The sequence below is a fragment of the Anastrepha obliqua genome, chromosome 3 (genome assembly GCF_027943255.1).
Source record: "Anastrepha obliqua isolate idAnaObli1 chromosome 3, idAnaObli1_1.0, whole genome shotgun sequence".
In the NCBI taxonomy this organism is placed as follows: domain Eukaryota; kingdom Metazoa; phylum Arthropoda; class Insecta; order Diptera; family Tephritidae; genus Anastrepha; species Anastrepha obliqua.
This window is the reverse complement of record NC_072894.1, coordinates 62,226,993-62,241,843: the sequence shown is the minus strand read 5'-3', so window position 1 is coordinate 62,241,843 and position 14,851 is coordinate 62,226,993. Positions and strand designations below refer to the sequence as shown.

The window sequence follows — 14,851 nt, the reverse complement described above, 5'->3', positions numbered from 1 at the left end:
AAAACAAATAAAATATCTGCATACTCTGTTCTTGCAATTGCGCAAAATATTATATTATGAGCGTTCTATAGCTCTATAAAAAAGCCTGTATCAAATAAGGTGTGAGGGACTGTGTGTACATCATTACTATGATTAACTGCCTATGTATTTAACTAATTTCTTTTTTTTTGTTACTAATGAAATAAATAAATAAAAAAATAAATTTCAAATTCATTTATTTATTAAATACTTGCAGTAGGCGCTTTCCCAAGCAATATTGATGCATTTTCTTCGAATTAAGTTATAACAGAGTAGTGAATATTTAAGTACCGGGATCCTACAAATCGAAAAAATTTGCAACCCTGGCGTAGCTGTTGGGGTATTTGCATATTAATAAAACACTATTAGATCGGCTGCTTTAAATATTAAATTACTTTATTGATTTCCACACTTTTAAATTAATCTAAGATTTTACTTTTAAGTTCCCCATTTTTAACTATGATAAACACCCGCGTTATTGCGATGATCGGTCGTTAACCATAAGAGAGAGAACATAATAAAAAAAAAAAAGAAAATCGCAAAGAGCTATTGACAGATTGCATGACGGGATGAAGTTAATATACTCGTCTTAAAGCAATGGATAACAATTTGTTTCGATTAGCAAAGGTGAAAGTAGCTACCAGAGAGCAGAAAGCGTCGAATCAAAGGCTTATTAAGTGACTTAATTCGTACATAACTACACAATCACTCAGAGCGCTGCAAACATAATATGCATTAGCATTAATATAAAGAATTCAATTTAGTGAGTGAATCACATTTTTAAGTGCTTGACATCTTTGATATTATTTATGTATAAATTCAAAAATAATTCTATAACAAGATGCCTTATGAAGTTGCGAACACATACAGTGTTTCTAAGTTAAGCAAATACATTACACCTGCCCCATATTCTGCGATGTAAATCTAAAATTTTGCTATTTCTGACTTCTGTATCTTCTTCTTTTTGATTGGCGCGATAACCGCTTACGCGATTTTGGCCGAGTTGAACAAAACACGGCAGTCGTTTCTTTCTAGTGCTAACCAGCGCTAGTTGGGCACACCAAGTGAAGACCAGTCCTTCTATATCTGATATTTCCAATGCAGAGGAGGTCTTCCTCTTACTCTACTACCACCAGCTGGTACCGCATCGAATATAGTACTTTCAGAGTTCTCGCGTTTGTATCCATTCGGACGACATGGCCCAGCCAACGTAGCCGCTGGATCTTTATTCGCTGCGCTATGTTTTTATTGTTTATATATATTGTTTTTATATATTGATCGAAATGAGGAAGAATGATAGAAAGGCGGAAGATGAAATTGTTCCTTTATCTGAAAATTGTCGCTCATCGTGGGAAATAGCACAACATTTGGAAATTTGCTATCAAACCGTACTTAAACGACGGAACATAAAGGCTCCAAAATTTACAAAAAGCCTCCCCAATCTAATTTCGGACAAGTAGCTAAATCACCAAAAGAAGTCGCACAAAGATTAAAAAATCGGCACGCAAAGCACTTAAAAAATCGGAATAGAGGTGGTGGCCAAGGCACAAAAGCCAGCATTATCTGACATAAAACGTGAAAGCGAGGTTTAAATTCTGCGATAAGTACAAACACTGGAGTGCTGATGACTGGAAAAGAGTGATATTCTCTAATGAAATCTCTATTAACCGTTTTCAGTCAGATGTGAAGCCATACTACTGGCGCCGACCGCGTGAAAAGTTGCAAACGCATGAAGTAAAGCAAATGATGAAGCATGGCGGTGGTAGCATTATGGTGTGGGGCTGCTTCACGTGAAAATGAAAAAGTAAGACTATTTGAATATCTCACATAGCAATTTGTCGGATTTAGTGATCAGAAGAGATTATATTTCAGCAAGACGGCGACCTGAAACATATCGCGAAAATTGTTTACAAGTGGAAAAAAATATTTCTGGACCGATTTGGTAACGAGTGGCCGGGCGTTGTCATGCAGCAAAATCATTTTGTCATGTCTACCGCCCCATTCCGGCCGCTTTTCTTTGAGAGCTCGATTCAAACGCATTAACTGCAGTCGGTAACGACCGCCAGTGATGGCTGCAGATGGTTTAATAGATCCATTTTTCATCGCCAGTGACTGTGTTTTACGAAAACCTTTTCTTTTCTGCCGTTCAACAAGCATCTCACACGTCACCAAACGTCCCTTTTGTAACCTTGAACTAATACGTTTTATTTCTTAATCAAATTTCATAGCATTATTGTGAAAAATTACTCTACAGCAATCGAAATTGCATAAATATAGCAAACATTTAGCCAGTTCTGCGCGCCACCGTAGATCAAATCATGCACACTTCATGCATAAATTTACGTTCGTTTATTATGGATGCTTTCCATTTAAATTCAACCGGGCTATTCGGGTCATGTTCTTCGATTTCGATGTAACTTAAATATGTTGCTCTCTGGTCAAAATAAAGAGACACGTATTTTTTTGTTCGCCCGAAAAAATTTTTTTTCAAGAGTTATCGGCAATTTTGTTTTTCGCCTCAAACTCGATTTTTTTTAATTATATAAGAAAATTTTTTTTTTAAATGCCCATAACTTAGTCAAAAATGAACCGATTTTAATAATTTTGGGTTCAAAATGATCGTAATTACATACACAAGCGACTTCATGTAGAAACAATTGCAAAAAAGTAGTTGAAATTTTTTTATTTAGCAAAAAAGAAAAAAAATTGAAATTTTTTCGAAATTCAATATTTCAAAAAGTGTATTTTTTTTTTTTTATAACTTTTTCCAAATCAAAAGGACATCTCAAACTTTAATTGAGCTGCATGCCTAGTAGCTAAAATGAGTTGTTTTTGAGTAATGAATTTTTGAGTAAACACCCTGTTTCGCACTTTTTGTTTTTCGCAAAATAAAAAATTTTCAACTACTTTTTTGCAATTGTTTCTCCATGAAATCGCTTATGTAAGTAATTACGATTATTTTGAACCCAGAATCATTCAAATCGGCTTATTTTTGACTAAGCTATGAGCAATTAAAAAAAAAATTTCTTATATAGATTCTTTCCATTTCAATTCAAAAGGGCTTTTCGGGACATGTTCTTCGATTTCGATGTAACTCAAATATGTTGCTCTCTGGTCAAAATAATGAGACACGTATTTTTTTTTTCGCCCAAAAAAAATTTTTTTCTAGCTTTATCGGCAATTTTGTTTTTCGGCTCAAAATCGATTTTTTTTAATAATATAAGATTTTTTTTTTTTTAAATGCTCATAACTTAGTCAAAAATGAACCGATTTTAATAATTTTGGGTTCAAAATGATCGTCATTACTTACACGAGCGATTTCATATAGAAATAGTTGCAAAAAAGTAGTTGAAAATTTTTTATTTTGCGAAAAACAAAAAGTGCGAAACAGGGTGTTTATTCAAAAATTCATTACTCAAAAACAACTCATTTTAGCTACTAGGCATGCAGCTCAATTAAAGTTTGAGATGTCCTTTTGATTTGGAAAAAGTTATAAAAAAAAAAAAAATACGCTTTTTGAAATATTGAATTTCGAAAAAATTTCATCTTTTTTTCTTTTTTGCTAAATAAAAAAATTTCAACTACTTTTTTGCAATTGTTTCTACATGAAGTCGCTTGTGTATGTAATTACGATCATTTTGAACCCAAAATTATTAAAATCGGTTCATTTTTGACTAAGTTATGGGCATTTAAAAAAAAAAATTTCTTATATAATTAAAAAAAATCGAGTTTGAGGCGAAAAACAAAATTGCCGATAACTCTTGAAAAAAAATTTTTTCGGGCGAACAAAAAAATACGTGTCTCATTATTTTGACCAGAGAGCAACATATTTAAGTTACATCGAAATCGAAGAACATGACCCGAATAGCCCGGTTGAATTTAAATGGAAAGCATCTATGCTTATATTTAGTATATTGACGTCGCTCAATTGTCAAATTCGTAGTAAAGTAGTAATAGAGTAATAGTCTACATCGCCCCCAAAAGCCTTGTTTTCACTAATTCTAAGGATCACTACTTGTCTTTTGAATACAATCAAGTAACAACATTTACGAACAATTTAAAATTATATGCACTTACACTTATAGTACGGGATCCGGCTGCAGATTTGGTGTAGTCATCGAGTACATGCTGAAATCCACATTTTTACCCACATTTATGATTAGGAGAATAAAAATTCACCAAGTTGCCAGTAGAAATGTGGCCGCAAGTATTTTTAATTAATTTATTGTTAATTGATTTTGCGGGAAAAATTTCACTAACCAAGTTTTGAGATAAAATATCGTTCGGTTTACTGCAATAGGTGTAAAGACTTAAAAAAACCGTAGTTGCCATTGCGCGCTTGGCCGCACCTCTCCGCAGCCAGGTATAAACAGGTATGATTTCGATATATTTATACATCCATAACGTATATTGATCTGTTATAGATCAAAATATAGCTAATTTTTTTCTCATTATTATGATATATGGCAACCTAATTAAATCTGGCCGCAAGTTAGGGTTGCCAGCAGTTAAAGATGGGAAAAATTGAAGGTTGAGTGAGAGGAAGCTAGCGCGTAACATCACTAGTCTAACAAGGATAGCGACATTTTAAGGCTATTGCGCATGCGTCAGATGCTGGTGTTCTCAATCACCAGTTCAAACAATAGCAAGATCGACCAAAGAAATAAATACTCCAAAAGAATAATCATTCTTTCAAAACTACAAATTTTATAAATACAACAAAAAATTAATATTGATCAAAAGTAAAGCCAAGGTTACTATGTAAAAAAAAATTAGAAAAGAGGTTGACCCACACACACATCCACACATCCACATTTTTAATTTTTTTAACGGGAAGTTAAAAATTCTATTGTGCAAGTACTGTATGAAATAATTTTTGATTTTATTCAAGAAATCAATTATTTTGTACATATAGATTAAACATTCTAGTATATGGAAAATTAAAAAAATATATCTTGTAATTCCGTGACTTATTTTTAAAAATCTGAATCATCGGAGCTTTCATTTATACTATCATCGCTGCTATCACTTTCATCGCTGCAAATATCAGAATTGCCGTCATTATTGGAGGATTTGTTTGCAGAATCACACAGCACACTCTCCACTTGCGTTGGAGTTGAGTCTCCCAAGAACCATGTAGGTTTTAAGAAACCATTTGATACCAGCCAACCATTATTTTCCGCGCTGAACTTGATACAATTTGGCTCAGTAGCATTTAGCCACATCGAATTAACAAAGATCGTCCGCAATAATTTTTGTTTCAAGGATTTCCAGCATGGTGGAATATGAGTTGAGTCGAAACCTTTAATTCTTTTCATACATTTTTCATTATTTTGTTTTGAAGCGTACATTTTGTTAAATAATAAAAATCTTGCGGCATTCACACTTTGGCACTTTGGAAGTCCATACATAAGGCACGTAAACTCTTGAACTGTATCAATTTTTGCTTCTTCAAAGATGTCATTAGGATTCGTCAAAGACGCGAAAACTTCTTGAATATGTGGTTGCTTCATAAATATTTTAAAGGGCCGAATTTTCCCTTTGTTAAAGAATGCAGCCGTATAGTCGCAACCCGTATACGCGTGAAAAGCAGGAAGAGCAAGACATAAAGTAGCGCCTAATTTTGTTGACAAGTCCGTACAATTTATGTAAACTTCGTCCTATTCCATCCATACGTCCATACGTCCATATTCCACCATGCTGGAAATCCTTGAAACAAAAATTATTGCGGACGATCTTTGTTAATTCGATGTGGCTAAATGCTACTGAGCCAAATTGTATCAAGTTCAGCGCGGAAAATAATGGTTGGCTGGTATCAAATGGTTTCTTAAAACCTACATGGTTCTTGGGAGACTCAACTCCAACGCAAGTGGAGAGTGTGCTGTGTGATTCTGCAAACAAATCCTCCAATAATGACGGCAATTCTGATATTTGCAGCGATGAAAGTGATAGCAGCGATGATAGTATAAATGAAAGCTCCGATGATTCAGATTTTTAAAAATAAGTCACGGAATTACAAGATATATTTTTTTAATTTTCCATATACTAGAATGTTTAATCTATATGTACAAAATAATTGATTTCTTGAATAAAATCAAAAATTATTTCATACAGTACTTGCACAATAGAATTTTTAACTTCCCGTTAAAAAAATTAAAAATGTGGATGTGTGGATGTGTGTGTGGGTCAACCTCTTTTCTAATTTTTTTTTACATAGTAACCTTGGCTTTACTTTTGATCAATATTAATTTTTTGTTGTATTTATAAAATTTGTAGTTTTGAAAGAATGATTATTCTTTTGGAGTATTTATTTCTTTGGTCGATCTTGCTATTGTTTGAACTGGTGATTGAGAACACCAGCATCTGACGCATGCGCAATAGCCTTAAAATGTCGCTATCCTTGTTAGACTAGTGATGTTACGCGCTAGCTTCCTCTCACTCAACCTTCAATTTTTCCTATCTTTAACTGCTGGCAACCCTAACTTGCGGCCAGATTTAATTAGGTTGCCATATATCATAATAATGAGAAAAAAATTAGCTATATTTTGATCTATAACAGATCAATATACGTTATGGATGTATAAATATATCGAAATCATACCTGTTTATACCTGGCTGCGGAGAGGTGCGGCCAAGCGCGCAATGGCAACTACGGTTTTTTTAAGTCTTTACACCTATTGCAGTAAACCGAACGATATTTTATCTCAAAACTTGGTTAGTGAAATTTTTCCCGCAAAATCAATTAACAATAAATTAATTAAAAATACTTGCGGCCACATTTCTACTGGCAACTTGGTGAATTTTTATTCTCCTAATCATAAATGTGGGTAAAAATGTGGATTTCAGCATGTACTCGATGACTACACCAAATCTGCAGCCGGATCTTAGACTATTACATTCGTTTGATACAAACGAGCTTTTCATTCAAATTATTTAGTATGATGAAAAAGGCATGCCAATGAAGTACTTGAGAGCAAACGAGTGCAAAGCAGCTTAGTCCAGTCAAAAGAAGATTTAACTTAGTAATTTTAGGAGTATGCGAGTTTATGGTTTTATTATGTAAAGCCCATCACTGTGAACTGAAGTTTGAGTTTTCGGGGTCGGGGGTTGTGTCCCGCGCCCGCCATCTTGGAAATAAGGGTGCAACTGGTTTTTTGCGTTTATCTCGTGAATTCCGAAAGTTACGAACATTTTGTAAGATACTTTTTTGTAGAAAATAATATTATCTACAACTTTCATTCAAAACTTTTTATTCTAAAATTAATAATAAAAAAGTTATAAACAAAATTACGCTAAAAATTAAGGGATGAATTGTTTTAAAGCGTAATAACTTCTTTTTTATAGATTTTATGGAAAATATACTTTAGAGCTTTTTTATAGAGCAATATTTTGTGAACATTTTTGTTTTCTTTCACTAAAATTAAAGGATGGCATCTTTAACTACAAGCCTTCTTTTTTCAAATGGCGTTTTGTTTGCTCAAATATCATTTTCTTTCGCGAGATATCGCATTTTGAAATTTTCATGTTTCTAAATTTTTCTACACCTGAAAATCGATTAAGATAACATAGACATGATATAGTCGATTACTAATTTTCTTGAATTGAGTCTTGTTTTTCTTAAAATTTTGTCTCACACCATAAGTGTGCTGACTCACCCCACCCCTACACTATCTAACCTTTGGGTACCGAGTCACACACAGCCTTAACCCGTAGAAACCACCCCTATCATACCGCAAGCAGCCTTACCCACAAACTCCAAATTTACATACTATTAATCCATATATTTCAGGCCCTCAAACCCAAGAAAAGTAGTAATCGACTATATCATGTCTATGTTATCTTAATCGATTTTCAGGTGTAGGAAAATTTAGAAACATGAAAATTTCAAAATGCGATATCTCTGCGAAAAAAAATGATATTTGAGCAAACAAAACGCCATTTGAAAAAAGAAGGCTTGTAGTTAAAGATGCCATCCTTTAATTTTAGTGAAAGAAAACATCTGCAAGGCTACATAACCTCAAATATGGGCAAAAATGGTGTTTTTTGCACTTTTAGGTTAGGATATCTCGAAAACCAGAGCTGATAGAGCAATTCTGAGGCCAGATTTGGATTTAGCGCATCATAAACCTTCGGAAATATATAGTCTTGTTTCTGGGTCTGAATGTTGGTTAAATTTTGTCGGCCTGTGTAATCATGTACGCGCTTCGCTAATGTATTGGTTGCTCCGCTTAGCAGCTCAAAATCATGCGACTAAATAAAGATAGCGGGAAAAACTTATAGACAAAAATGTTCACAAAATAATGCTCTATAAAAAAGCTCTAAAGTATATTTTCCATAAAATCTATAAAAAAGAAGTTATTACGCTTTAAAACAATTCATCCCTTAATTTTTAGCGTAATTTTGTTTATAACTTTTTTATTATTAATTTTAGAATAAAAAGTTGTGAATGAAAGTTGTAGATAATATTATTTTCTACAAAAAAGTATCTTACAAAATGTTCGTAACTTTCGGAATTCACGAGATAAACGCAAAAAACCAGTTGCACCCTTATTTCCAAGATGGCGGGCGCGGGACACAACCCCCGACCCCGAAAACTCAAATTTAAGTTCACAGTGATGGGTTTTACATAATAAAACCATAAACTCGCATACTCCTAAAATTACTTAGTTGACTATTTTTTTTGTCTCTTTTGACTGGACTAGCTTTGTAGCTGCTAAAACAATGCTTGCCACTCGCTGAACAGTGACACAAGTGAAATGAGTTCACTAAATCTACGTTAAAAAGAGATGCTTTCCATTTAAATTCAACCCGGCTATTCGGGTCATGTTCTTCGATTTCGATGTAACTTAAATATGTTGCTCTCTGGTCAAAATAATGAAACACGTATTTTTTTGTTCGCCCGAAAAAATTTTTTTTCAAGAGTTGTTGGCAATTTTGTTTTTCGGCTCAAACTCGATTTTTTTTAATTATATTAGAAAAATTTTTTTTTAAATGCCCATAACTTAGTCAAAAATGAACCGATTTTAATGATTCTGGGTTCAAAATGATCGTAATTACTTACACGAGCGACTTCATGTAGAAACAATTGCAAAAAAGTAGTTAAAAATTTTTTATTTAGCAAAAAAGAAAAAAAATTGAAATTTTTTCGAAATTCAATATTTCAAAAAGTGTATTTTTTTTTCTTATAACTTTTTCCAAATCAAGAGGACACCTCAAACTTCAATTAAGTTGAATGCCCAGTAGCTAAAATGAGTTGTTTTTGAGTAATGAATTTTTAAGTAGAAAACCTGTTTAGCACTTTTTGTTTTTTGCAAAATAAAAAATTTTTAAATACTTTTTTGCAACTGTTTCTACATGAAATCCCTCGTGTAAGTAATGACAATCATTTTTAACCCAAAATTATTAAAATCGGTTCATTTTTGACTAAGTTATGAGCATTTAAAAAAAAATTTTCTTATATTATTCAAAAAAAATCGATTTTGAGCCGAAAAACAAAATTGCCAACAACTCTTGAAAAAAAATTTTTTCGGGCGAACAAAAAAATACGTGTCTCATTATTTTGACCAGAGAGCAACATATTTGAGTTACATCGAAATCGAAGAACATGTCCCGAATAGCCCTTTTGAATTGAAATGGAAAGAATCTATATAAGAAAATTGTTTTTAATTACTCATAACTTAGTCAAAAATAAGCCGATTTGAATAATTCTGGGTTCAAAATAATCGTAATTACTTACACGAGCGACTTCATGTAGAAACAATTGCAAAAAAGCAGTTAAAAATTTTTTATTTAGCAAATACAAAAAGTGCGAAACTCGTTTTTTACTCAAAAATTCATTACTCAAAAACAACTCATTTTAGCTACTGGGCATTCAACTTAATTGAAGTTTGAAGTGTCCTCTTGATTTGGAAAAAGTTATAAGAAAAAAAAATACACTTTTTGAAATATTGAATTTCGAAAAAATTTCAATTTTTTTTCTTTTTTGCTAAATAAAAAATTTTTTACTACTTTTTTGCAATTGTTTCTACATGAAGTCGCTCGTGTAAGTAATTACGATCATTTTGAATCCAGAATCATTAAAATCGGTTCATTTTTGACTAAGTTATGGGCATTTAAAAAAAATTTTTTCTTATATAATTAAAAAAAATCGAATTTGAGTCGAAAAACAAAATTGCCGACAACTCTTGAAAAAAATTTTTTTCGGGCGAACAAAAAAATACGTGTCTCATTATTTTGACCAGAGAGCAACATATTTAAGTTACATCGAAATGTAATGGAAAGCATCAAGAGTATATTCATTGTGATCTCTGGTCGCTACATAACATAAATTATAAAATAAGATATGTAATTCAGAAAAGAAATTATTCGCTCACTTCCTTGTATTCCAAAAAATCGTTTTGTAGTCCGATTTGTGTCATACCCGAAATACATATGTCTTAAGTACGTGAATGGAAATATTGTTTAGATGAATCAATCATGTAAGAAGCTAGGGTCTGAATGATCTCAAAGTCGTATTTGTGACCGATTGGGTTTCTATTCAGAAGCCACACATACTAATTCCATAGGATAAATTTGGCAAAAGAAAAGTACCCACAAGGTGACGCAGTGGTCAACTTATTTGGTGGTTATGGTCCGACTTGGGTCATATTCTGACCGCTCATAATTTTTCAGAAATTTATAGTCTATAGTTATTACAAAAAATCGACTTTGTGGTTGAGATATTTATGGAAGTTCGATTTATAAAAGCATATTTATGTCTTCGCAATAGATTTCCAAGAGACTACAACATTTTGCGCATCCGTCGCCGATCGTACATAGTCTAGGTTAGATTAGCATAAATGGTTGCCCTTGCGACGGGCCTACTTGGGCAAATATTCAATATACGTCCGTTGTGATGCCATTCAGGGGAAAGGAGAAGGAAAGGAACCAGACCGGTGGGAAAAGAGAGAAAAAGGGTCGTGTAGTTAGAGGATGACGACCAACAGTAGCTAATTTATGTTCGTATTATCTGCTTCAAGCTACATACTCATGAATTTCACTAGATATGTGATATGTAAAGCAGACTACAAGTTTTCAAGCGAACCATCAGATCAAATCGTCTATAGGGTTCCCTGTCTAGCCAGCTCATCAGCTCAGCAGTTTCCCTCTTACCGCTGTTACCGGGAACCCAAATAAGCCAGAAATCGAAGTATTCGGATGCAATCAAGGGAGAAATCAGGCATTCGCCGATTAATCGAACGAAGAAATAACGAACCCAAGGTCCTAACTGCCGCTTGGCTGTCGGAGTAAATATTTACATTAACTATCGAAGTGAGCATCCAATCCACTGCTTCCTCAGTGCGACTACCTCCGTTTGAAAAACACTACAGTGATCCGGAAACCTAAATTTGAGCTTGGGCTTCCACGTTAGGGCTCTATTAAGGATAAGTACCAGGTGCTCCACCCAGTCAGAGGGCACCAACGGAGCGCCCACTATTGAGCGGAGAAAAACTCTAGGTATGTTAAGACGAATTCGTAAATAAGACGACCTCAGTCTTCAGAGGATTTTTCGAAAAACCGTAAATGGACGATCCATTTCACAACTACATTCAGACAGTTCGCATCATATCGTAGACGATAAGTAGTTTGAGAAGGGAAAGGTTAAGGATATTTCTCGGGGCGACTGAACAAAAGGACATGATCCTCCTATAGTTGGGCGCAAAAACTTTATAACATAATTTTCAGCAAAGCCTGAATTACAAGGCTACTAACGTATAAAATAACAAAAACTTAACGTTCAAGATGAAGAGAATATAATGCATATGCAAACGTACTCACAGAAATTCACAGCAGGAAAATGCCCAGTTGAAATGTTCAGAGTAAATTTAATTCAGTTAAGGGGTGCAGCTTAAAATTATTCTGGAAGTTTTACACGCTACATGCTCTAACACAAACAAATGAGTAGTTGAATCGTTATTCGATTCCCCAGTTTGATCCAAAGAATAATAATAATGGATTTATAGGGAATCACATTTTATTTTCTATAAAAGTTTTTGCGGGCGGAACAGTGAAAAGTGAGGAGTTGAGTTTAAAAAAATATCTCACATATTGAATAGCCTCTGCCTAAAATTTATTCTCATCCATACCTTCCAATTTTTGTATGGCACAAACTCCCTGAAAAAAGCTATTACCAAACGTAACACAATTCATCTCTTGCTTTATGCAATTCCACTTAAGAATCAGTAGTGCGAATACACTTTATTCATCTACATTTTTTTACCAGGTACAAGAAACCATTATGTCAAAACTGGATCGGCGACGAAAAGGCGTATATGGTCCGCCCCTAGGCAAAAGGGTAAAATTGTGCAACAAACTGCAAAAAATTATCGATTTACATGACTAAATTTTATTTTAATTATTTTGATGCAACACGTTAACTTCTTTGCAGTGTTTAATATTTTGCGACGATGTTGCCATGCCATCGAAAGACACATACGGTTCGCAGCCGCCACTCGAATTGATACGCCAATGGCTGGATCACGGCTACTGGTCTGATTTGGTGGATACAACAAAAATCGAGCTGGTCGATATGGTAAGAGAGGGAGGCGTGTAAAGGTAAAATTGTTTATGTTGGTGACTTTTTGGCGGAAAAAGCTGTAACATGCAGTTAAAACACACACATGCAAAAGTATTTATGTAGGTACACATATATACATATGCACATATGCACATATTCCTATAAACACTGGCATTGCACTGCTCGGTGCGAATACACAATGCACTTGGCCACGTAGTTGTTCAATGTGTTTTAAGTTGATTGCTTAAATTTACGAAACAAAAACTGGCACATGAATGCGAAAAGTCTTCCATTTAATTAAGTGTGAGGGCCTTTGATGACCCTGCAGCGTCCGAGCAGAACGAAAGTTACTTGCTGTGAAATCGAGCGCCACACAGTTGCCGAAAAAATATTCTTTTGTTTGTTTTTTTATCAAGTGCGGGTGGAGCAAAAAGTAAAAAAAAAAGTTGAATGCCTGTCAAGCGACAATGTGCATACATATATGTTATATTAAAAAATTACAACAATTTTATACCTAAAACTTTTTTACTCGTACATTTATTCGCTCAGTCGAAAAAAAAAACAAAAATGCACACATGCCACTCAAACCTTAATTGGTTACGCAAGTGCTTAACAGTAACAGTGTATTTACATATTGGGGGCACTTCCGCATATTTGGCTCTTTGGCAACGCGGTTTGCAGCCCACACAGCCAACCACGAAATTACCGTACATATTGCAAAAGTTTGCATTCCAAAGTTGTTTTTTGATGTTTTTTTGTTTTTAAATTCTCAACATTTTATTGCTTTTATTTGGCTTAAACTTTTTGTTTTTTTGATGTTGGAGTTTTCCCTTTAACATTTTATTCATTGGCTTTATGTGAAATAAATTTTCAACATTTTTTACTTACGTCAACAAGCTACAAAAGAACAAAAAACACTAAAACAAATGTGACTCCTGCATGTGTTGTTTGTTTGAACATTGGCATTGCCGTTTTTTTGGTTTTATTTTTTTTCGAATATTATGTTGTTGTTATTGTTATGCTCATTGACTTTATTGTTTTTCGTTCGCTTGTTATGCAGAGCTTCCTCGGCGCTATGGGCGTGCCGGGTGGCAGTAATTTTATCTTCCCGCGCTTCTATCGTCACACATTCCTTGTTGCTGTGGACTCGTTCGAGGATTCGACCATCATTAAAATATTCACAGCGATTGGCGATTGGCATTTCAGCAAGGGATTTCCTGAAAAAGTGGCATTGCTATCGCGGGTAAGTGTACCTAACGGCACAACTGAAGTGAAATAAAACATAAATAAATAAAAACAGTTTAAACGGATCTGCACATGGATATTTAAAACAATTGTGCATGATCATAGAAGATAAAGGCGGCTCCAAGCTTTATTTAAAAGTGTACTTCATCTCTGTCAGAGTCGAGTTAGATTCGGCATTTTCGCTTGGAGCCAGCTTTAGAGTGACGAAACGCTGTCACTAAAGCTGCTACTAAACTTTGAAAATTAAGCGAACTTCAACTTCTGCGTGGGTTCGGAGCATTTAAGTTGTAGTTTTTATTGAGATGAAAATGAATAGGCATTTTTTGGGGAAATTGAGAGGTACATCAATATTAAAAATGAGTTATGAGTATTAAGAATGCCAAAAATATACACGGTGGTCAATTTGAAAAAAAAAAATATATATAAAAAAAAAAATTTAATAAAAATAAACAATTTTTTTGAGTATACTTATATTTATGCAAATATATAATATTATATTATATATAATGAAATTATATATTTATGAACTACGATTTAACTCAAGTGACAATCTCAGCGCATCCTGCTGCCAAGTTTTCCTAGTCCTTGGTGACGGTTTCTATGTAGCTCTATTTCACGAATAGCCTGTGGTTTAGAAAATTAAAAAAAAAATCAATTTATTATTATAGTATTTATAGTATTTCGAAGGTATAGTATCTTATGAATATACTGTGAAATTTTCATGCGGAAATTCCCAATATTATAGCTTCTACAGCTCATTAACTATTCCGCCGAATCGTCTGAAATTTTAATAAATTTTCGAGCTTTAGGCCATCGGGACCCCTTAAAAGCATGAATCATTAATGGACTTTTTCATAACATCGGTCCAAAAACTCTAACAGCGTAAAATCACAACTGCGAACTGACCAAGCAACCATCGCCAAGACGATTACCGACCTTGACGCTCAAAAGGTCGATTGTGGCGTGGGCTGCGTGGCAAGGCATATCATCCTACTAAAACCAAAGATCGTCGAAGTCCATGCCTTCAATTTC

At 33.9% G+C, this 14,851-nt stretch overlaps 1 protein-coding gene across 1 annotated transcript in view; it reads left to right on the top strand.

Moving 5' to 3' along the window:
- The window catches only part of LOC129240368 (dynein axonemal heavy chain 3-like), a 321,108-nt gene that overhangs the window by 176,459 nt on the left and 129,798 nt on the right, over window positions 1-14,851 (top strand). Inside the window, exons 38-40 of the mRNA XM_054876125.1 lie at window positions 12,281-12,352; window positions 12,446-12,589; window positions 13,635-13,817. Of these exons, the coding sequence (XP_054732100.1) occupies window positions 12,281-12,352; window positions 12,446-12,589; window positions 13,635-13,817 (399 nt within the window). The remainder of the gene's footprint in view (window positions 1-12,280; window positions 12,353-12,445; window positions 12,590-13,634; window positions 13,818-14,851) is intronic.